Below are 25691 nucleotides of genomic sequence, written 5' to 3' on the forward strand. Positions count from 1 at the left end.
TCTGTACAGCGTCCCGCCTCTCCCCTGACTGGCAGGGCTGGGGGCGGGAACGAAACGAAAACTAGGCCGCAAAGCCGGGGACTCGAGTAATAAGCGCGGCCGTCCTATGTGCACGGCCAGCGCGGAGTCCCCGGCGCACCACAAGTCCCAGCCGCGCCACAGTGTAAAAACACCCAGCAGCGGCCCGGCGCGGCAGTTCCCAATACATAAATTCACACAGCAAAGCTGCCATGAATAATAGCACGAGCGCTCCGCGCTGTTGTCCCCGGCGCACTAGCACTCCCAGCAATGCTGGTGTGTGTGTGCGCGATGTGTACGGGGACACAGAGTACCTTAATGTAGCAGGGCCCTGTCCCTGACGATACTCAGCTCCATATCCAGCAGGTTCTCTGGGTCTGTGGATGGAGCCCGGTCTCAGTGCCTGGAGACCTGTAAGATCCCACTTCACCCAGAGCCCTGAGGGGGGATGGGGAAGGAAAACAGCATGTGGGCTCCAGCCTCCGTACCCGCAATGGGTACCTCAACCTTAACAAACACCCGACAAAAGTGGGGTGAGAAGGGAGCATGCTGGGGGCCCCATATGGGCCCACTTTTCTTCCATCCGACATAGTCAGCAGCTGCTGCTGACTAAAAACAGTGGAGCTATGCGTGGATGTCTGACCTCCTTCGCACAAAGCTTGAAAACTGAGCAAGCCCGTGATCCCACGGGGGGTGTATAGCCAGAAGGGGAGGGGCCTTACACTTTTTAGTGTAATGCTTTGTGTGGCCTCCGGAGGCAGTAGCTATACACCCAATCGTCTGGGTCTCCCAATGGAGCGCCGAAGAAAGCTATTTTCAAGAAGGCTGGACTTGGCGAAAAATAATCAATTGCTGGAAGAATCATTAAGAATCTTGAATAAGCAGACGATAAAACATTGATAGCAACCAGTATAAATGGAATGAAGGACTGTTTACGGGGTATTAAGATGGAAAGATCAAAATGGGACTCCTACTCAATACAAAGAAGACAAAGACACAGACTACTGCCAAGTACGACAGGGACACATTTGAGATATATTGTGACAAACTGAAAGTTGTAAAGAACTTCAACTACTCGGACCAATGATCACTCAAGAGGCAGCAACGACACTGGAAGTCAATAGGAGAATCACTATAGGCCAGTGATGGCGAACCTATGGCACGCGTGCCAGACTGGGCACGCAGAGCCCTTTTTGCTGGCACGCGCGCTGTCGCCACATTCAGCCACTTTGCACTGTCGGTGTGGTCGCACCGACAGTGCAAAGTGGTGTTGGAGCAGAGGAGACATTTCTCCTCCTTCTAACACTCCTCCTCTCCTGAGTTGCAGGCCTGTTGCCTAGGAGAAGGAGGAGCATCAGTAGGCGGCGCCGGCGTCTTGTGACCGCGCGGGAACTGAACTAACTGAGGACGCAGTGATGGAGTGGCTGCTGCAAGGTGAGGTTTTGGTTTTTTTTTTTTGTTTTTTTGTTTTATTTTTAAGCTGTGTGCGGCTGTGCCAAGGTGTGGGGGACAGAGGAAGCACGGGGGCAAACGTGGGAGCACGGGGGCAAACGTGGGAGCGCGGGGGCAAACGTGGGAGCGCGGGGGCAAACGTGGGAGCGCGGGGGCAAACGTGGGAGCGCGGGGGCAAACGTGGGAGCGCGGGGGCAAACGTGGGAGCGCGGGGGCAAACGTGGGAGCGCGGGGCAAACGTGGGAGCGCGGGGCAAACGTGGGAGCGCGGGGCAAACATACAGAGCGCGGGGCAAACATACAGAGCGCGGGGCAAACATACAGAGCGCGGGGCAAACATACAGAGCGCGGGGCAAACATACAGAGCGCGGGGCAAACATACAGAGCGCGGGGCAAACATACAGAGCGCGGGGCAAACATACAGAGCGCGGGGCAAACATACAGAGCGCGGGGCAAACATACAGAGCGCGGGGCAAACATACAGAGCGCGGGGCAAACAAACAAAGCACGGGGCAAGCATACAGAGCACGGGGCAAACATACAGAGCACGGGGCAAACATACAGAGCACGGGGCAAACATACAGAGCACGGGGCAAACATACAGAGCACGGGGCAAACATACAGAGCACGGGGCAAACATACAGAGCACGGGGCAAACATACAGAGCACGGGGCAAACATACAGAGCACGGGGCAAACATACAGAGCACGGGGCAAACATACACAGGGCATACATGGCTGCAAGGCTGGGGAAATTGTGCAAAGATGGGGGAAACATGGCTGCAAGGATGGGGGGAAACATGACTGCAAGGATGGGGGGAAACATGACTGCAAGGATGGGGGGAAACATGACTGCAAGGATGGGGGGAAACATGACTGCAAGGATGGGGGGAAACATGACTGCAAGGATGGGGGGAAACATGACTGCAAGGATGGGGGGGAAACATGACTGCAAGGATGGGGGGGAAACATGACTGCAAGGATGGGGGGGAAACATGACTGCAAGGATGGGGGGGAAACATGACTGCAAGGATGGGGGGGAAACATGACTGCAAGGATGGGGGGAAACATGACTGCAAGGATGGGGGTAAACATGGCTGCAAGGATGGGGGTAAACATGGCTGCAAGGATGGGGGTAAACATGGCTGCAAGGATGGGGGTAAACATGGCTGCAAGGATGGGGGGAAACATGACTGCAAGGATGGGGGGAAACATGACTGCAAGGATGGGGGGAAACATGACTGCAAGGATGGGGGGAAACATGACTGCAAGGATGGGGGGAAACATGACTGCAAGGATGGGGGGAAACATGACTGCAAGGATGGGGGGAAACATGGCTGCAAGGATGGGGGGAAACATGGCTGCAAGGATGGGGGGAAACATGACTGCAAGGATGGGGGGAAACATGACTGCAAGGATGGGGGGAAACATGACTGCAAGGATGGGGGGAAACATGACTGCAAGGATGGGGGGAAACATGACTGCAAGGATGGGGGGACACATGGCTGCAAGGATGGGGGGAAACATGACTGCAAGGATGGGGGGAAACATGACTGCAAGGATGGGGGGAAACATGACTGCAAGGATGGGGGGAAACATGGCTGCAAGGATGGGGGGAAACATGGCTGCAAGGATGGGGGGAAACATGGCTGCAAGGATGGGGGGAAACATGACTGCAAGGATGGGGGGGAAACATGACTGCAAGGATGGGGGGAAACATGACTGCAAGGATGGGGGGAAACATGACTGCAAGGATGGGGGGAAACATGACTGCAAGGATGGGGGGACACATGGCTGCAAGGATGGGGGGACACATGGCTGCAAGGATGGGGGGACACATGGCTGCAAGGATGGGGGGACACATGGCTGCAAGGATGGGGGGACACATGACTGCAAGGATGGGGGGACACATGACTGCAAGGATGGGGGGACACATGACTGCAAGGATGGGGGAAACATGACTGCAAGGATTGGGGGAAACATGACTGCAAGGATGGGGGGAAACATGGCTGCAAGAATGAGGGGAAACATGACTGCAAGGATGGGGGGAAACATGACTGCAAGGATGGGGGGAAACATGACTGCAAGGATGGGGGGAAACATGACTGCAAGGATGGGGGGAAACATGGCTGCAAGAATGAGGGGAAACATGGCAGGATGGGGTACATTTAGCAGGAAGGGGAACATGCCAGTAAGGGGTACATTTACCAGGATGGGGCGAAATATGAAAGGATGGGGGGAAATATGCCAGGATGGGGGTACATGAACATGCCAGGATGAGGACAAATGCCAGGAAGGGGGACATTTACCAGGATAAGGGAACATGCCTGGATGAGGTACATTTACCAGGATGGGGTCATTTAACAGCATGGGGGAACATGCCAGGATGAGATACATTTACAATGATGGGGTACATTTACCAGGATGGGGTACATTTACCAGGATGGGGCCATGATGGGGACAAATATACCAGAATGTAGGAAATATATATCCGGATTCGGGACATGTTTACCAGGAAGTGGCCCAGGAAGGGGGACAGAACTTCACAATGAAAGGGGAGGGCAGCAACTCGCACGTCTTTATGGGATTTCAGGATGTTCAGACTTTGAAATGTAGATGTGGATTACAGGGTGAAATCTGATTGCATTCCAGGCTAAAATCTCTGCCTAATACATATGCTGCAATTCTTTTCCAGAGGGATCAATCCAACTGCTGTGTCTGGAAAGGGCAGGGGCTCAGCTTCAATGTGTGGTAAGCAAGCATGAGCGTGATGCCCCCTGCTGAAGAGAAGACGGCAAAAGGTAAGGTTACAATCAATTATTTACATAATAGAATTGGTTGGCACTTCGGAAAAAAAAATGGGTTTAGGGCTACAGTTTGGGCACTCGGCCTGTAAAAGGTTCGCCATGACTGCTATAGGCAAATTAACAAAGAAGTCACTGGACAAGGTTTTCAAAAATCAAGGAACATTTCTCTGGTGACGAGGATATGGCTCGTACACAGTCTGGTCTTTTCTTTAGTAACATATGGTTGCAAAATCTGAACGAGAAAGGAAGAAGACAGAAGAAGAGTCAACGCCTTTGAAATGAGCTGCTGGAGAAGGACGTCATCAATACCATGGAAGGCAAGAACATACAAATAAATTTTGGAACAAATCATGCCAGACATGTCACTCGAAGCAAGGATCACCAAGCTACGACTTGCCTACATTGGACACATCATATTAAAAAAGTGATCACTGGAGAAGGACATAACAGTCGGAAGGGCAGAAGGAACACGATGAAGAAGACGACCAGCAACACGATGGCTTGATACGCTCAAGAAAATGTCAGAGAAGACCATGGTGGCTCTATCTAGGCTTGCACAAGATCGATCTTCCTACAGAGCGTTCATCCATCAAGTCGCCATGGTTCAAAGCCGAATAATATTCATAATAAATAATAATAAATATTAGTACCGCCCACTGGATTCTTATGAATAAAATACAAGCGATACTGAAGTTTTCCATAAACTCACATATTCTGCTCAGCTCCTCCTGCTCTCTTCACCGAAGCATCCACAGATTTTACTGTATGTACAACGTGACTAGTTCGAAAATGTAAAAACCGAAAGCTGTAGTACCGTACTAAAAATCCCACTTAATTATGGCAAACTTTTTCCCACCAGTTTTTGGGGAAACACGCAGATTTTAACAGTGCATATATAGGACTTTATTAACTGAATTGGGGGGGGGGGGGGGGGGAAAATCACAAATACGTGTGGAAGATAGGTTTTATATTTTTGCTTGCGTCAATTTACCTTTGGAGTTCTCTGTCGTGAAGGGATCCCATCTAATATGGCGACGGCATCTTTATCCTGTTTCAGCATTGTGTAACATTCTGCCATTTTATACTTTACTTCAATCTCTGAGGGAAGACACTGTAGACACCAAAGCACAAGTAGACGTGACCGTACAGTATAGGTAAGGTACCACAAAACAGCCAAAAATGCAAAAATGTAACGTGTAAGAGGAGCCACCAGGTACATCTACAATTAGGGAGGGTGAAATGGTGTATCATCGTCCATCTCACAACCACGTACACAGAGCTCAGATGAGATCACCCAGTAAACATATCAATATATGGAAAAAGCTGGGTAGGTCTTTCAGTACAGTGCTGTACAGAATAAAGGTACTGTCACACTTAGTGACGCTCCAGCGATCCCACCAGCGATCTGATCTGGCAGGGATCGCTGGAGCGTCGCTACATGGTCGCTCGTGAGCTGTCAATCAGGCAGATCTCCACAGCGATCATCTACCAGTGACCTGTGTAACGACGCTGTGCTTGGTAACTATAGTACACAACAGGTTACTAAGCAAAGCGCTTTGCTTATAGTTACCCGATGTGCACCTTGGCTACGTGTGCAGGGAGCCGGCTTCTAGAAGCAGCGGACGCTGGTAACCAAGGTAAATATCGGGTAACCAAGCAAAGTGCTTTACTTGGTTACCCGATGTGTACCTTGGTTACCAGCGTCCGCAGAAGTCGGCTCCCTGCACATTCAGATCGTTGCTCTCTCACTGTCAAACACAGCGATGTGTGCTTCACAGCGCGAGAGCAACGACCAAAAAAAAATGGTCCAGGAAATTCAGCAACGACCGGCGACCTCACAGCAGGGGCCAGGTCGTTGCTGGATGTCACACACAGCGACATCGCTAGCAAGATCGCTGTTGCGTCACAAAAACCGTGACTCAGCAGTGATGTCGCTAGCGATGTCGCTTAGTGAGACGTGGCCTTTAGTCATCATGTACAAAGATGTTGTTCCCTAAAAACACTTTCTTGGGGAAAATCTCTCTAAACATTTGGTATTCAAATGGAAGATTCTGAAATTCAATTTAATTTTTTGTCAGCTTCCTACTGAATCGGAGAGGGAAAAAAAAAACAAAAAACACCACTCTGCACGACATTGGAGTACAGTAGAGGGTTTATGTACCTCTATAATGTGGATTTTGGGGTCTGTACAAAAGCTCTTCATGCAATGCATCTCCCCTACAATTTTTTATATTTTATTTATATATCCCTCTCTGTTGTGTCCCCTTGTTCCTCTTTTGTGTGTTCCTCACACCATTTTACTTTATTAATGAAGTATAAATGGTTTGAACGTCAATGGTTTTGATCATGGATTGCATTTTCGGTTTCTTTTTTATAAAATGGAGTTGGCAAGCACCTTTAGGCAAGTGGCAAGACTGCCTCTGCCCATAGGAGGTCCGCCTGAATTATGTACAGATAAATAGGTGATATAAGCTGGAAGAAATGGCAGCTGGAACACTGCACAGAACCGTGGATGGAACACTTCACAGAGGACCATCATGTCTTCCCAAAAAAAGGGAAAGAGAATGTGTCAGCACGAATTTGTAATGTAAAGTAATGACATGGCTATGATGATGCTGTAATACTGATTAAATGGATACCTCGGTAAAGAGATCCGCTTTCTTGTTCTTCTGTAATCACAATTTGAAGTTTTCTGCTAAATAGATTGGAGCTGGACTGTACACGGGGTCTTCTCCTCCCTGTCTGTGATTCCCCAGCTCCTCTGCCTGCTTCCTCTGTTTGAAATCTCAGCAGTGACCTGTAATTCAAAAACTGGAGGCAGGCAGAGGGGCCAGGGAATCACAGACAGGGAGAAGTCCCAGTGTACAGTCCGGCCCCTGTGCATCGAGATCTAATTAGCAGAAAACTTCAAATGCTCATTAATGAAGAGAAGAACCACAAAGCAGATGTCTTCACCAATATATCAATTTAATCAGTATTACAGCACGGTCTTTACATTATAAAATCCTGCTGCCATGTTCTCTTTAGACTTTCACTGTACCAAATGGATTCAGTAACCACAGGATCTCATAAGACCTAACACCAAGTGCCGAGATCTCACATTGGAGAGGTAACAACGCATCCAGTCAGGAAAACAGAGGAGAACAAGATGCCAAAGGAATGCAGAAGCTCCAGTTTGATTAGCCCAACTGAAGGGAGTCTGACAGGACAAAAAGGACTTGGCTTCCTATTTTCCATCTAGCGCTGCCAATTCCTCTTCGGCTGTGTGCCCACGATCAGGGTTCACACAGTTTTGTACGCAGTGTGTTTTCACTGCGTTCAAAACGCTGCGTTGTACAGTATAAGCACAATGGATGGGATTTATAGAAATCTCATTCCCACTATGCTTGATTTTCCCGCAGAGTAAACTGACATGCGGTGTGGCATCCTGAGGCGCAGCATGTCAATTTATTGCTGTGGAGCCGCGAGTGTTCTCCACATACAGAACAAAGAGAAAAGACCGCAGCAACCCGAACCCTGATCGTGGGCACGGACCGCTGCATTCTCCTGTGAAGAGCACTTGCGGCCCCGCAGGACAGGAAGGAGCATGTCCAGATCGGGGGCACATACCCTTATGTTATTAACAGCTCTGACTTTACTGGAGCCAGATTAAGGGGGCAGTAAGATGGAAAACTAGTAGGTGGGAGGGTTTCCTAAACTATTTTGGTGCACAGAGCACCTATGCTTTGGTTTAACCGCCAGTTTGTACTGATGGGAGTCCTAGTAAGCACCACTATTGCTATAGTACCTGATTTTGTGGCGTAGTAGTAGTATTCCCGGTTGAAGGTCTGACTTTAGAGGTCTTGGTTAAGGCTTTTTTCTGCTGTAGAGCCATTGTGTACTTGCTGACCGCATTTCTGTACTCTTTGTCGTGAAAGAGCGAGTCTGCGTGGTATACTAAAAGCTGGTACTTCTGCGATGGGGAAAACATTTCCCTATATGAGAAAAATAGATATATAAAACAACATTACAGAAATCTCCTGGCTTGTCTCCGCACCTAAATCATACATCCAGCTTATGCTTATGCAATGTCGGATCCTCTGCAGTACAACACAAGATACATTTTGTCTGATACTATGGACTCAATGAATAACACAATGTCCCAGCTTATCTGACATAGCAAGTTATACTCAGAGAATAGAAGGGTGCCAATAGCAAAAAAAGCAAAAGCATTGGCAAAAATATACAGCAAAGTTCATTGTTTGGGTCAAAACTTTTGTGATTAGTGTTATTATGCACTGCTTCCATAGCGCCATCATATTCTGCGGCTATTTACAAACATTACCATCACTGTCCCCATTGGGGATCACAATCTAAATGATGAAATGTCAAAAAAAAAAAAAAAAAAAAAAAAAAGAAAAACATGCCGAGAAATCAGTAAGACAGGTAGAGTGAGACATGTGGGTAACACTGCCCACCATGTTGGTTAGTTTTTTTTATTTCTTACAAACTTACTAATATAAAGCTGAGTGTGTGTGTGTCCACTAAAGGAATTTGCACAGTCGCATTTACAATCACAAAGCTTGTTTAGCTGCCAAAAACGCAGCGTCTAAAAAACGCAGTGTGTGCACATAGCCTTAATCCTACCTTTTCTCCTAGCTGTTGTTCATTACTCTCATTCATCAGTTTAATTGTACTTTATTTATTATATATTTTAGGAGTCGGTGCATTTTATACCAACTCCGACTCCACAGTTCTGACTGCTACATCTGACACTCACAGCGAGCGGCCATAGAGCACGATTGCTCGCTGCGAGCTCCACGCAGCAACTGAAGTGAGACGCGCTATCAGCAGTGACGTCACTCTGGTTACCTGCGGCCACAGCTGGAGTCCTCCACCTGTGACAGAAAAAAAAAAAAAAATCAACTGAGTGACTGAAGTGAGCTGTGCCCTCACTCAGATGATTTGCGGTCACAGTTGAGTCCTTCACTTGGGACCGTAGATCAGGCAGTGACACAGACAGAGCCGCACGATGACAATGAACTGGGTGAACCTCTGACCTCACAGCTGCAAGCCCCACACTACTGCCTGTGTCGCGGCACTTATGTCAGAGGTTCACCAGAGTTCATTCTCATCTAGTCATGCTCTATGGTGCTGCTCTGACAGAACAGGGATGCAACAGAGCTGAATTGCCGTGGGAACGCAGTTAAAAATGCATCTTAGGCCCGTTTCACACGTCAGTGAAAAACACAGATGTTCTTCACCGACGTGTAAAACACGCACATGTCCCTCCGTGTGCCGTCTAAGTGCAATCCGGGCTCCGCTCTCCGTGGTCCGTGATTGTACATAGATATCAACTCACCTGTGCGCGCTCCCGCTCTCCATGGTGCTGATCGCTCCCGCGGTGCAGCATCCGGCCGGCGCTGACCCCCGCAGCAGCTTCTTCCGGGTCGGCTGTGTCGTGCATAATGAATATGCACGACAGTAATGAGCCGGCTCAGAAGCAGCAAGCTGCACGGGCTGCAGAGAGCGCCGCTGAAGCCGGGTGAGTAAAAATTATTTTTATTTTATATGCACGTTTTTTTCTGGCACGTGTTTCACGGATCACACCACTGCGTGGTCCGTGGCACATCAGTGATGCCAGAAAAAAATGGACATGTCTCCGTGCGGCAATCACGGACACGCGGGTACGCCGCATGGAGACACGGTCAGTGAAAAATCACTGATGTGTGCGCAGACCCATTGATTATAATGGGTCTGTATATGTCAGTGATTCTGGTACATATAAAAAAAAAGCACAAACGTACCAGAATCCCCTAGCCGCTCTGTATAACATAAGAAACCGCTTTTATTAATTATACTCGCCTGCGGAACGTTTGGGTCCGATGGAAGTTGCTGGTCTGAGTCCGGCACCTCCTCGCTTCCTTCCCTGCTCTATGTGGATGACGCGTCCTACGTCATCCACCCAAGGGTCTTCTATTGCGCTCCTTGATCTGCCCAAAGAATTGTAGCGACCATGCGCGGGTGGTCTTTCACCTTTACCCACACCTCTGCGCAGTACAGTACTTTGCTGTGCCCTCAGCATGGCAGATAAAAGTGTATATGCGGAGGAGCGCAACATAGGCCTGGAGGATGTACTGTAGGACACATCATGCGCACAGGGCTGGGAAGGAGGATGGCGATGGAAGGAAGACAGGAGGCGCCAGACAGACTTGTAACAATGAGAAGGGAAGGACCCAGCACAGATGCACGTAAAAATAATATCCAAGGCTTTATTAGGTCAAATAAATAGCCACTGGGTATAGATACAATTTATCAAATGATAAGTAGCAAATTTTTCACTTACTCCGGAAAAAAAATTCTTTAAAATTTAACTTTTAATAATTCCACTAAAATGTGATAATTTATCACAACTAACAAACAGTTGACATAAAAGAATATGGCCCTCCTGTCGCTTCAAAGGATCTATGTAAGCCAAAGAAATTGCTTGGACCTTCACCCCCAATGTAATCGGACTTTAGTAACCATAGTTATAGGTGCCAATTAACATTAGCGTCCACTAATAATTGGATAAGTCTTACCTCACTCCACAATAGAAAAATGAATTGGTCTCACCAAATTTAATTGGATGCCATCTAATACAATTACTGGGGTCCAGAAATGCCCCTTAATGATCAGTCGTGCCTCCCGACGCGTTTCATTCAGGTATAGAACTCTTCAGGGGAGTCTCTAAAGTATCACATCCTTTTAGGGTCCCATAGACAATGAACCCACCATTCGCATAACATGCAATTAGTATGGACTCATCACATAACCAATCTGTGACGCATCCAATTTCAGTCCTAACAATTATGGACCCATAGCCTATATACCGTGCATGTGGCTGGAGCGGCCGTGCTTATCGCTCTATCCAGCTTTATTAGGTCATCATAAAAATGATCACCCAGACAGTGACTCCCATCAGACCTGATGGCCCTGCAGGGGAGTATAATAAAGGCGTTTTTTACATTATACAGAGGCCTGGGCTCTTATATACAGTATTCTAGAATGCGGTATATAAAAGAGCTCACTGGTGGTGGCTGCAGGTTATAAGGGAAAAACCTGGTGACCGGTTCCCTTCAATTATAATCCATGAGGTCAAAGGGATCAAACATGTGAGAAAGTCAACTACTTTTCAGAAGTGGAGGTGCTCCCCATAGGAACTTACACAAATGGTTTTACGCTGAATTTTTAGCAGCTTTTTCGTGTCTAGATGGTACCCTAAAGAAAATTATATCACACCATCCACAACATTTTGATGTGTGCTCCTCATGGCTTTTTGAAGTCAATGGTGTTTGTCCCCCGCCTCCCTAACCTTATTTTACAGGACTTAAAGGGTACTCCAGGGTGTTAAAATAAATAATTTTACTGACCCTGCCTTCAAAATATAAAACTAAGATGCGCAGTGCGGTTTCATATCCTCACACTACCTGTAGTGCAGTGTGACAGAAGCTGCTCTTTCCTGTACCAGTCACCTGGGACGTCAGCCATACATTAAACAAAAAACTCCTAATAAAATTGTATACTTTATTTCTATATCAATTAAAAAAGGTAATATTCATACAGCCAGAAACACACAATGTGCATATAGTGGTAGATACAATTACCCTTACACTTTCCATCTGGTGTATCTAGGGGCCGTGCAGATCAATGGTAAATATACCTAATAGATTCAGATGCTGGACCCTAGGGGATATGACTCACCCTTAATTGGTCCCTGCCTAGCAATGGGGCTTTAAGCACCCTAACTTTCTTGGTGCCCCCTTTCCATGGTGGCTGCCCCTATTGTATCCCTTACTACCTTGAAGATAACGATCACCAAATTTTCAGAATAAAGTGCTAAGTGCAAAACCACATATACACATACATCAGACACAGATTAGTAGAGCGGTTGCTGACATATGAATTGCCATTCTTTGCTGACATGCATGGCTCGACAGTAGGCTTGGAGGCGCTACCAACAAATAGTAAACTATCCAATGGGTGTACTTCTTTTTGCCACCCACATACCTATAGTCATGAGATATGATTCATGCAGTCTTGCAGCGCTGTGGTCCTGGGTTCTTGTCCCACTAAGGACACCATCTGCAAGGAGTTTGTATGTTCTCCCCGTGTTTGCGTGGGCTTCCTCCGGTTTCCTCCCACACTCCAAAGACATACTGATAGGGAATTTAGATTGTGAGCCCCAATGGGGACAGTGTTGCCAATGTATGTAAAGTGCTGTGGAATTAATAGCACTATATAAGTGAATAAATATTCTTATTATTTCTAGGGATGCCTCTGGGGACATGTTATCCTTAGAATAATGGAGTATGGTGCTCTATGTTGTATATGTGAACTGTAATCCCTGGATTGTAGACATTCAACCAATGAGCTGTATGTTATTTTGCATCTTTCTTTGCTAGTGAATTTAATGAGTGACAATATAGGGTGCCTCGATCTCATATTGTTCAATTTCAATGGATCCAGAGATTTACTGGTGATACTAGTCCTGGGTAACCCTAAAGGTACCATCACACTTTAGCGACGCTCTAGCGATCTGACCTGGTCAAGATCGCTGGTGAGCTGTCAAGCAGGCAGATCTCACCAGCGACCAGCCCCCAGCGACGCGTGGAAGCGATGCTGCGCTTGGTAACTAAGGTAAATATCGGGTAACCAAGCGCTTGGTTACCCGATATTTACCTTGGTTACAAGCACACAACGCCTAGCGCTGGCTCCCTGCACTCCTAGCCAGGGTACACATCGGGTTAATATGCAAACCGCTTCGTGTATTTACCAGATATGTACTCTGGCTACGTGTGCAGGGAGCCGGCGTCTGGAAGCTGTGGACGCTGATAACCAAGGTAAATATCGGGTAACCAAGCAAAACACTTCACTTGGTTACCCGATATTTTCCTTGGATACATCTTACCGCAGGCTGCCAGACGCCGGCTCCCTGCTCAGTGCACATTCAGATCGTTGCTCTCTCGCTGTCAAACACAGCGATGTGTGCTTCACAGCGGGAAAGCAACGTCCAAAAAATGATCCAGAGCAGTGTGTAACGAGCAGCGATCTCACAGCAGGGGCCAGATCGCTGCTCAGTGTCACACACAGCGAGATCGCTAATGAGGTCACTGCTGCGTCATAAAAAACGTGACTCTGCAGCGATCTCACTATGTGAGAAGTACCCCTAAGGTGTCACCTAGTGTAACTATTTGTTGCAGTTGACTCTTTTGGGTAGCAACCGCTCTACTAATCTGTGTCTGATGTATGTGTATATGTGGTTTTGCACTTAGCACTTTATTCTGGAAATTTGGTGACCGTTATCTTCAAGGTAGTAAGGGATACAATAGGACAGCTGCCGTGGAATGGGGGCACCAAGAAAGTTAGGGTGCTTAAAGCCCCATTGCTAGGCAGGGACCAATTAAGGGTGAGTCATATCCCCTAGCGTCCAGCATCTGAATCAATTAGGTTTATTTACCATGATCTGCACAGCCCCTAGCTACACCGGATGGAAAGTGTAAGGGTAATTGTAGCTAACACTTTATGTACATTGTGTGTCTCTGGTTGCATGAGTATTACCTTTTTTAATTGAAATAGAAATAAAGTATACAATTTTATTAGGAGTTTTTTGTTTGGTTTAATAGTGGATACCCCTGATACTATATCCTTTTGGTCTTTTGACGTCAGCCATACATCAAGGGCGGTGGCCTGCTCCATGCGGTTTCATATCCTCACACTACCTGTAGTTCAGTGTGACAGCTGCTCTTTCCTGTACCCCTGTCCCCTGGGATATCAGCCAGGCGGTGGCCTGCTCCATGCTGTTGGTAACAGCCCACCCCCTGATAATAGCGGCTACCCTGCAGTCCAAGAACAGGGGCATGGCCACACACACAGTAGGGAAAATAAGTATTTGTTATACTGCCGGTTTAGCAAGTTTTCCCACCTATAAAGAATTTAGGAGGTCTGTAGTTTTTAATCATAGGTACACTTCAACTGTGAGACAGAATAATAATAATAAAATAAATAAATAAATAAATAAATAAATAATAGAAATATCACATTATATGGATTTCTAAAGAAATAATTTGCATTTATTGCATGAAATAAATATTTGATCAACTATCAAACAGCAAGGATTCTGGCTGACAGACCTGTTACTTTTTTTCTTTAAGAAGCTCCTACTTTGCACTCATTACCTCTATTAAATTGAACCTGATTGAAGTCATTAGCAGTATAAAACACCTGTCCACACAAGCAAATTACACTCCAGCTTCTCCACCAAGACCAAAGAGCTGTCGAAGGACACCAGGGACAAAATTGTAGACCTGCACAAGGCTGGGATGGGCTACAGAACAATAGGCAAGCAGCTTGGTGAGAAGGCAACAACTGTTGGCTCAATTACACTGGTCAAACACAAAAAAACACAAACATCAGCAAAAGGTAATGTCTGTTTTATGGAGTTTGATGTGCAGATTCTAAAAATATGCTTAGTTTTGCTCTATCACAAAGTTTCTGAGAAGTATTTTTGTTACGCTATTTCTGCATTTTAAATGTATGCCAGGCCCCTTATGTGATATGCTCAAGTTGTGCAAATGGTCTTTATGACTGGTTTAATATGAGGAAAGTGCTGTTCCCATGATTTGGAGAGAACTCAAAAATCATAGTGAAAAACTGAAGGGCTTTTCTACAAAGAACAAACATAAGATTAATCACCCTGAACTTGAATCTGCAATAAGGCCAGATCCACATGATGGCACCTTACCAGTTCCTGTACCACCGCTGTCTGGATTGGATGAAAATGAAGTAGCATATGAAGATCATGGAGCTGAAGCTACTGACGAAGACATGGAGACCTCAAGTCAAGATGAATGTGAACTGATGGAGCAGCCAGAACGCTTTACTCAACATGAATTAAATCTCAGAGACCTTTCATTGTCAAAAGATGAAGCTGAACTTCTTGCATCTAGGTTGAAACAGAAGAATCTTCTTCATGATGATGATGTTGTCAAAGTGTGTTATTACTGAAACAGAAGTAACACATTAACAACATTTTTCACAGTTGATGGACCAATGGTGTACTGTAACAATGTGAATGGCCTCTTTGGAGAGCTGAAAAGTATTTTGTTGCAGATAGGCGATTGTTTATTGACTCATCCCAGAGAAGTTTGAAAGCAATATTGCTTAACAATGGAAATCTAAAGCCATCAATCCCTATTGCTCACTCATGTTATCAAAAGGAAAGTTATGAAAATATGTCAGTTTTGGATACTATACAATATAAAGCATCATCAATGGAATATCTGTGGAGATTTGAAGTGACTGGTCTGCTAATGGGAAATGCAAGGAGGTTTCACAAAATATTGTTGCTTCTTGTGTTTACGGGACAGTAGAAATACAGTAGAGCGCATCCTAGTACACAGGACGGTGCCGTTCTTGTGTCACAGATCATCTGTGGTTCAGGAAGGTAGATGTGTGTGTCTCTACTGTGTCCTATATAATGTGCACTGTATTCTAATTGCGATATCTATTCCTCCGCCACATGCAAGCCAAACATTGAAACATATCTTTTATTTCATTGCTTCCCTCCCTATAGTCCCCACCCTATTAATAGAAGATTATAATTACTTTCTGCATCCTCATTGGGATAAGCTACACACTGGGAATATCTCGAAGGGAGCAGCAGCTACTTCCCTTGCTCGACTGATAAAAGAGATGGGGTATGTAGATATCTGGCGCATAAAAAGAAGGGAATTTTGTTTACTTACCGTAAATTCCTTTTCTTCTAGCTCCTATTGGGAGACCCAGACAATTGGTTGTATAGCTTCTGCCTCCGGAGGCCACACAAAGTATTACACTTAAAAGTGTAAACCCCTCCCCTCTGCCTATACACCCCCCCGTGCATCACGGGCTCCTCAGTTTTGGTGCAAAAGCAGGAAGGAGGAAACTTATAAATTGGTCTAAGGTAAATTCAATCCGAAGGATGTTCGGAGAACTGAAAACCATGAACCCAGAACAATTCAACATGAACAACATGTGTACACAAAAGAACAACAGCCCGAAGGGAACAGGGGCGGGTGCTGGGTCTCCCAATAGGAGTTAGAAGAAAAGGAATTTACGGTAAGTAAACAAAATTCCCTTCTTCTTTGTCGCTCCATTGGGAGACCCAGACAATTGGGACGTCCAAAAGCAGTCCCTGGGTGGGTAAAAGAATACCTCGGTAATAGAGCCGTAAAACGGCCCCTTCCTACCGGTGGGCAACCGCCGCCTGAAGGACTCGACTACCTAGGCTGGCATCTGCCGAAGCGTAGGTATGCACCTGATAGTGTTTCGTGAAAGTGTGCAGACTCGACCAGGTAGCCGCCTGACACACCTGCTGAGCCGTAGCCTGGTGCCGCAATGCCCAGGACGCACCCACGGCTCTGGTAGAATGGGCTTTCAGCCCTGAAGGAACCGGAAGCCCAGAAGAACGGTAGGCTTCAAGAATTGGTTCCTTGATCCACCGAGCCAAGGTTGACTTGGAAGCCTGCGACCCTTTACGCTGGCCAGCGACAAGGACAAAGAGCGCATCCGAGCGGCGCAGGGGCGCCGTACGAGAAATGTAGAGTCTAAGTGCTCTCACAAGATCTAACAAGTGCAAATCCTTTTCACACTGGTGAACTGGATGAGGAAAAAAAGAAGGTAAGGAGATATCCTGATTGAGATGAAAAGGGGATACCACCTTAGGGAGAAATTCCGGAACCGGACGCAGAACCACCTTGTCCTGGTGAAACACCAGGAAGGGGGCTTTGCATGACAGTGCAGCTAGCTCAGACACTCTCCGAAGTGATGTGACTGCCACTAGGAAGACCACCTTCTGCGAAAGGCGTGAAAGAGAAATATCTCTCATTGGCTCGAAAGGTGGTTTCTGAAGAGCCGTTAGCACCCTGTTCAGATCCCAGGGTTCTAGCGGACGCTTGTAAGGAGGGACTATGTGGCAAACCCCCTGCAGGAACGTGCGTACCTGCGGAAGCCTGGCTAGACGCTTTTGAAAAAACACAGAGAGCGCCGAGACTTGTCCCTTAAGAGAGCCGAGAGACAAACCCTTTTCCATTCCGGATTGAAGGAAGGACAGAAAAGTGGGCAAGGCAAATGGCCAGGGAGTAAAACCCTGATCAGAGCACCAGGATAAGAAGATCCTCCACGTCCTGTGGTAGATCTTGGCGGACGTTGGTTTCCTGGCCTGTCTCATAGTGGCAATGACCTCTTGAGATAACCCTGAAGACGCTAGGATCCAGGACTCAATGGCCACACAGTCAGGTTGAGGGCCGCAGAATTCAGATGGAAAAATGGCCCTTGAGACAGTAAGTCTGGACGGTCTGGTAGTGCCCACGGTTGACCCACCGTGAGATGCCACAGATCCGGGTACCACGACCTCCTCGGCCAGTCTGGGGCGATGAGGATGGCGCGGCGGCAGTCGGACCTGATCTTGCGTAATACTCTGGGCAGCAGTGCCAGAGGAGGAAATACATAAGGCAGCCGAAACTGCGACCAATCCTGAACTAATGCGTCTGCCGCCAGAGCTCTGTGATCTTGAGACCGTGCCATGAATGCCGGGACCTTGTTGTTGTGCCGGGACGCCATTAGGTCGACGTCCGGCGTTCCCCAGCGGCAACAGATCTCTTGAAACACGTCCGGGTGAAGAGACCATTCCCCTGCGTCCATGCCCTGGCGACTGAGGAAGTCTGCTTCCCAGTTTTCTACGCCCGGGATGTGAACTGCGGAGATGGTGGAGGCTTCCACCCACAGCAGAATCCGCCGAACTTCCTGGAAGGCTTGCCGACTGCGTGTGCCGCCTTGGTGGTTGATGTATGCCACCGCCGTGGCGTTGTCCGACTGAATTCGGATCTGCCTGCCTTCCAGCCACGGCTGGAACGCCTTTAGGGCTAGATACACTGCCCTTATCTCCAGAACATTGATCTGAAGGGAGGACTCTGACTGAGTCCAGGTACCCTGAGCCCTGTGGTGGAGGAAGACCGCTCCCCACCCTGACAGACTCGCGTCCGTCGTGACCACAGCCCAGGATGGGGGTAGGAATGATTTCCCCTTCGACAAAGAAGTGGGAAGAAGCCACCACTGAAGGGAGGCCTTGGCAGCCCGAGAAAGGGAGACGTTCCTGTCGAGGGACGTCGACTTCCTGTCCCATTTGCGGAGAATGTCCCATTGAAGTGGACGCAGATGAAACTGCGCAAATGGAACTGCCTCCATTGCTGCCACCATCTTCCCTAGGAAGTGCATGAGGCGCCTCAAGGGGTGCGACTGGGCTCGAAGGAGAGATTGCACCCCTGTCCGTAGTGAACGCTGTTTGTCCAGCGGAAGTTTCACCATCGCTGAGAGAGTATGAAACTCCATCCCGAGATATGTCAGCGATTGGGTCGGTGTCAATTTTGACTTTGGGAAATTGATGATCCACCCGAATCTCTGGAGAGTCTCCAGAGCAATGTTCAGGCTGTGTTGGCATGCCACCCGAGAGGGGGCCTTGACAAGGAGATCGTCTAAGTAAGGGATCACCGAGTGTCCCTGAGAGTGTAGGACTGCTACCACTGTTGCCATGACCTTGGTGAAGACCCATGGGGCTGTCGCCAGGCCGAAAGGCAGTGCCACAAACTGAAGGTGTTCGTCCCTGATGGCGAAACGCAGGAAGCGTTGATGCTCTGGTGCAATCGGCACGTGGAGATAAGCATCCCTGATGTCGATTGATGCTAGGAAGTCTCCTTGGGACATCGAGGCGATGACGGAGCGGAGAGATTCCATCCGGAACCGCCTGGTTTTCACGTGTCTGTTGAGCAGTTTGAGGTCCAGAACGGGACGGAAAGATCCGTCCTTTTTTGGCACCACAAACAAGTTGGAGTAAAAACCGTGACCCCATTGCTGAAGGGGAACAGGGATCACCACTCCTTCTGCCTTCAGAGTGCTCACCGCCTGAAGAAGAGCATCGGCTCGCTCGGGGGGCGGAGATGTTCTGAAGAAACGAGTCGGAGGACGAGAGCGGAACTCTATCCTGTAACCGTGAGACAGAATGTCTCTCACCCATCGGTCTTGGACATGTGGCAACCAGGCGTCGCAAAAGCGGGAGAGCCTGCCACCGACCGAGGATGCGGTTTGGGGAGGCCGAAAGTCATGAGGAGGCCGCTTTGGGAGCGGTTCCTCCGGCGGTCTTTTTAGGACGTGACTTAGACCGCCATGAATCAGAGTTCCTCTGACCCTTCTGTGGCCTGTTGGACGAGGAGAATTGAGACCTGGCTGAGGGCCGAAAGGACCGAAACCTCGATTGTACCTTTCGTTGTTGAGGTCTGTTTGGTTTGGACTGGGGTAAGGACGAGTCCTTTCCCTTGGATTGTTTAATGATTTCATCCAATTGCTCGCCAAACAGGCGGTCGCCAGAAAATGGCAAACCGGTTAACAACTTTTTGGAAGCAGAGTCTGCCTTCCATTCACGTAGCCACATGGCCCTGCGCACTGCCACCGAATTGGCGGATGCTACCGCCGTACGGCTCGCGGAGTCCAGGACAGCATTCATGGCGTAGGACGCAAACGCCGACGCCTGAGAGGTTAAGGACACAACTTGCGGAGTAGAGGCACGTGTGACTGCATTAATCTCAGACTGACAAGCTGAGATAGCCTGGAGTGCCCATACGGCTGCGAATGCCGGAGCAAAGGACGCGCCGATAGCTTCATAGATGGATTTCATCAGGAGCTCTATCTGCCTGTCAGTGGCATCCTTGAGTGATGCACCGTCTGCCACTGCGACTATGGATCTAGCCGCCAGTCTAGAGATTGGAGGATCCACCTTGGGACACTGAGCCCAACCCTTGACTACGTCAGGGGGGAAGGGATAACGTGTGTCATTAAGGCGCTTAGTAAAGCGCTTATCTGGAAAAGCTCGGTGTTTCTGGACTGTATCTCTGAAGTCGGAGTGATCAGGAAACGTACTCAGTGTACGTTTGGGAAACCTAAAGTGGAATTTATCCTGCTGAGAAGCTGACTCCTCAATCTGAGGAGTTGGAGGAGAAAGATCCAACACCTGATTGATGGACGCTATAAGGTTGTTTACTATGGCGTCCCCTTCAGGTGTATCAAGGTTGAGAGCGGCGTCAGAATCAGAGCCCTGATCTGTCACCTCCGCTTCATCCTCCAGAGAGTCCTCATGCCGAGACCCTGAACAGTGTGATGAAGTCGAGGGAAGCTCCCGGCGAGCCCGCTTAGCCGGTCTGGGACTGCGGTCCGTGTCGGAGTCCTCATCGTGGGACCTATGAATCGCCCCAGGAGCACTTTGCTGCGCCGACCGAGGGGGGTCTGAGGGAAAAGGTTCAACAGTGCCCGGGGCCTGTGTTACAGGTCTGGACTGCAAAGCTTCTAGTATCTTAACAGACCATTTATCCATAGACTCAGAAAGTTTGTCAGCGAATACTGCAAACTCTGTCCCTGTCACCTGGACAGTGGCAGCAGGTGGTTCCACCTGGGCCGAGGGTCCCACCAGTGGCAGAGGCTCCGGCTGAGTGAGTGTCACAGGAGCCGAGCATTGCACACAATGAGGGTAGGTGGAACCTGCAGGTAGCATAGCCGCACATGAGGTACAGGTTGCAAAGTAAGCCTGTGCCTTGGCACCCTTGCTTTTTGCGGATGACATGCTGTTGTCTCCTCTTAGAGCAATCAGAGAGGGTATATAGCCAAAGCAATAGTGCGGCCGTATAGAGTAAATGTATACAATATAAGCATATAAATATACACTTCGGCACCCAGGGGGGCAAGCACCTAGTAACAGGTGTGGCTTACCGACCGCCCTCAGCGTTTGTGTGACCACCAGATTCCCTGCCTGGGCCTCCCAGAGCTGTTGGAGCTCGTCTCTGAAGTTCTCCAGCGTCAGAAGTGCTGATAGGAATGGCTGCCAGCGTTCTGAGAGGAGGAGGGAGCCGTGGGCGTGCCTTAGAAAGTGCGGGAATCTGGTGCCCCACGGTGCTCAGTGAGGGGGGAGGAGGATACTAAGTATGCTCCAGCCCTCAGCGCTGACGTCCAGTGCAGCGTCCCGCCCTTACCCCTGACTGGCAGGCCCGGGGGCGGGAATATGCGGTACTAGGCCGCAAAAGCCGGGGACTAAAGTTATAAGCGCGGCCGGCAAACAAGCGCGGTCAGCGCGGTAGTCCCGGCGCACAAACACAACCAGCAGCTGCTGCAGCGTCCATTAGACAGGCGCTCTATGCGCCGTCCCCAAGGGGACACAGAGTACCTCAGAGGAGCAGGGCCTGTCCCTGACGATACCCGGTCTCCTGTCCTGCAGATTCCCCCAGGGGCTGCGGAGGGAGCACGGTCCCAGTGCCTGGTGACCGGTTAGGATCCCACTTCACCCAGAGCCCCTAAGGGATGGGGAAGGAAAACAGCATGTGGCTCCAGCCTTTGTACCCGCAATGGGTACCTCAACCTTAACAGCACCGCCGACCAGAGTGGGGTGAGAAGGGAGCATGCCGGGGGCCCTGTTATGGGCCCTCTTTTCTTCCATCCGATATAGTCAGCAGCTGCTGCTGACTAAATTGTGGAGCTTGCATGCATGTGTGCCTCCTTCAACACAAAGCAAAAAACTGAGGAGCCCGTGATGCACGGGGGGGTGTATAGGCAGAGGGGAGGGGTTTACACTTTTAAGTGTAATACTTTGTGTGGCCTCCGGAGGCAGAAGCTATACACCCAATTGTCTGGGTCTCCCAATGGAGCGACAAAGAAACACACAGGTCCGGCAGTTCTCATGTTATTCTAGCTCTCAATCACTGTCCCGGATAGACTTAGCCATTCGTAACACCCAGCTGATGCCATATGTAGCTTCAGTTGCATATCTGGCCGAGGTGGGGGGGGGGGGGCGGGTACAACGGATCACTCCCCACTACAAGTACGTCTTAAGGGTACTTTACACGCTGCGATATCGGTACCGTACTCGCCCCCGTCGGTTGTGCGTCAAGGGCAAATCGCTGCCCGTGGCGCACAACAATGCTAACACCCGCCACACGGACTTACCTTCCCTGCGACGTTGCTCTGGCAGGCGATACGCCTCCTTTCTAAGGGGGCGGTTCGTGCGGCATCACACGGCAGCCGTCCAATAGCAGAGGAGGGGTGGAGATGAGCGGCCGGAACATGCCGCCTACCTCCTTCCTTCCTCATTGCCGGTGGACGCAGGTAAGGAGATGTTCGTCGTTACTGCAGTGTCACACAGCCATGTGTGCTGCTGCAGGAACGACGAACAACATCGTACCTGCAGCAGCGATATTAAGGAAATGAACAACGTGTCAATGATCAACGATTTTCACGTTTTTGCGCTCGATCGTCGCTCATTGGTGTCACGCTGCGATGTTGCTAACAGCGCTGGATGTGCGACACTAACGACGTGACCCCGACGATATATCGTTAACGATGTTACAGCGTGTAAAGCACCCTTTAGTCTTGGGGACCCAAGCCACCTGTCGGGTGTACCATGGTGGCTTAACCCCTTCTGGATAAATTTGATAGGGGGCACCCTGACTGACACTATACGAGAATTTTTTTTTTTGTATGATTAATGACAGCACAACATCCAAGCATGTTGTGTGGGACACTACAGTATTGAAGAGAAATTTGCACCCGAAAGGCAAAAGCAAGGGAGCGCACAAAAAATCTGACGGACGCTTTGGGAAGACGCTGAACGACACCTTATACCTAACCCAAACAATAACGCTAAACGAGACAGAGAGGGCGCAAAGGGATCTGAGGCACCACATGACTACCCTGGCTACTAATAAGCGTTTCTTTTTCTTAAAGCAACAAAATAATTTACGGAGGTCGGAGTTTGCTGCATTTACTAGCTACGATCGCCAAGGCACAGGAGGGATTGGCCTATATTGCTAGAAACTGGAATGGAGGTGAGAGACGGCAGAAGGATTATGGAAGTCATCGGCAGTACTATATTCAACTATATTCCTCTAAATCGTATAGGGATGAAGAAGTACAGGACTTTCTGGAGGAGATTCCCTTTCCCTGCTTGTCAGATAGCGAGAGAGAATCCCTGAATAGAGATATAGACATGGAGGAGCTACAGGAGGCACTTGGTCAGATTCAAAATGAAAAGGCGCCAGGTGCAGACGGGCCCCCAGGGGAATTTTATAAATTTTACACCCATCTGCTGCTTTCAAACACTCTTGGATGTGTTCAGAGATGCTGAGGAGCAGGGGTCTCTTCCTGCATCCATGAAAGAGGCAAGAATTGCATTTATTTTAAATCTGGGAAGGACCCAGCCGTGCCCGAATCCTATCGCCCCATCTTGCTTTTTACATTGGACGTAAAATTAATTGTGAAAATACTAGTAACAGATTGTCCCGGGTGATCACGTCAGTGGTCCATGAGGACCAGAATGGATTAATCTCAAACAAATCCACCTCCATTACCCTGCAGAGATTATTTCTGGGGATGCAACTTAGTTCTGAGGGGGGCAATAGCGAGAGGGCAGTCCTGTCATTAGATGCAGCCAAGGCCTTTGACTGTATTGAATGGAACGTCTTATTGACAGTGTTGGGAAAACTGGGTCTGTACTCTAGATTTATAGGTTGGGTTATTATATGCCACCCCACGGGCCAAAATTCGGGTCAATGGGTGCACTTCCTCGCCTTTTAGCCTGGGCAGGGGCACAAGACAGGGCTGTCCTCTCTCCCCTTTATTATTTGCGGTGGCAATTGAACCATTAGCGACTATGCTAGGTCTCCTGGAGGAGGATACGGACCTGCGAATGGTATTACGCAACATTTACATCAGGCCAGGAAATTATTGGCTTATCACTGGTTGGATCCGGCTGCTCTGGCCATCGGGGGATCTTAGAGAGAGAGAGTTAGGGTGAGAACGCACTTTGCGTTTCCACCTGCATTTCCACTGCTTTTTTGGTCCGTTTTGAGAAGCACCTTCTTTTTACCAAAATGGATCCGTTTTGATTTCCCAGCAAAGTCAATGGAAAATGTTGATTTTCAGACCGCACTTTGCGTTTCTAAACGCTGCGTTTAATTTGCATATTTTTTGGCAAAAACCATGCATTCAAAAGGAGCATGTCAATTGTTTTTGCCATTTTAGGTCAGTTTCGATAACATGGGAGTCAATGAGAAATAGCAAAAACCAAGATTCCTTCAAATTCCTGCGTTTTACCTGGTTTCTTCAGTGCAGAAAATATGCGTTTTGTAGTACCAAACGCATGCTTTTTGGACATCAAAATAATGATTTGATATGTCCCTTTACACACACATAATCCGACAATTAAATTTAAGAAAAATATGCATTTATTGCTATTTTAGCGATAAAATGTATATTACCGCTATAATTTGATGAAATATATCTATTTTCATTATTTTTCCCATTAATATAGATATGAGCCTTTTTTTTCACTTTTTTCCATTATGTTTGACTGTTTAAACTTTATTTAGCAATGTCTTGATGTACAAAACGCATCTGTCAAAACACAGGTGAAAAAGCATGTAAAAAGCGCTGAAAACGCATCAAAAACACGGTAAATACGCATGCGTTTTCAGTGCTAAAGTTCTGAAAAAGGCAACTTTGGTCAAATCAATTAAGCCTAAAACGTGCGTTTAGAACAGCAAGTAGGAGAACGCAAAGTGCGTTCTCACCCCTAACACGATACTTCAGTTGGAGAGGTGAGTATACCTATAAAGAAATTCTATAAAATTTGGGGTTCATGGCTGGATGCTCCAGGACTTCCCTCCTCGGCGCTGCTACAGGACTGTATGGGCGGTGAGGTCCTTCTCCTCATAACTGGTTAAATGGTGTACCGAGGCAGGATGGAATTGCATGTCCGGAATGTATATGGTTGCTGAAAATTATGTGGCGCACTTTGTCAGGGGTAGCATATTACATTGAATTGGAATGGATCGTGACCCGTATGGCTGTTGGGTATGAACTGCAGATGCACTGTGTACTGTATCACTTAGCTGATGGTTTTGTGACGTATTGTCTCTGTTCCTTTTCTTTTCTGTATTGCCTTGCGGGGAAAATTACCACATTGTGTGTGTTATGTAACCATGTTTGTTAATAAAAAGCAACCAGATTTAAAAAAGAAATACAGTAGAGCATTATGTTAGTGTGATTGGGGACAGAGACATCTATGCTCCAGGTAGAGAATGTTCAGCATAATCCTTTAGTTGTTCCAACAAAAAAAAAATCTTTCTTCCTCCACTACATATAAAGTTGGGATTAATTAAAAACTTTGTGAAAGCCAAAGAAATTCACAAGGGTTCCAGGACATGTCACAGAAATTCTCCAGCATTTCACCAACAAAACCGAAGGAAGGGGTATTTGTTGGTCCTCAGATCAGAGATCTTATGAGAGATTAGGTGTGTGAAAGAACGCTAAATGATATGGAAATG

The 25691-nt window shown here is 48.1% G+C and overlaps 1 protein-coding gene across 2 annotated transcripts in view; it reads right to left on the bottom strand.

Moving 5' to 3' along the window:
* Positions 1-25691, bottom strand: part of ANAPC7 (anaphase promoting complex subunit 7) — a 96590-nt gene that overhangs the window by 63906 nt on the left and 6993 nt on the right. For both annotated transcript variants that reach the window (XM_075341835.1, XM_075341834.1), the window contains exons 2-3: positions 8063-8249; positions 5267-5386 (exon numbers count right to left, since the gene is read on the bottom strand). In XM_075341835.1, coding sequence (XP_075197950.1) covers positions 5267-5386; positions 8063-8249 — 307 coding nt within the window. The remainder of the gene's footprint in view (positions 1-5266; positions 5387-8062; positions 8250-25691) is intronic.

This window comes from Anomaloglossus baeobatrachus, chromosome 1, assembly GCF_048569485.1.
Source record: "Anomaloglossus baeobatrachus isolate aAnoBae1 chromosome 1, aAnoBae1.hap1, whole genome shotgun sequence".
Lineage (NCBI taxonomy): Eukaryota > Metazoa > Chordata > Amphibia > Anura > Aromobatidae > Anomaloglossus > Anomaloglossus baeobatrachus.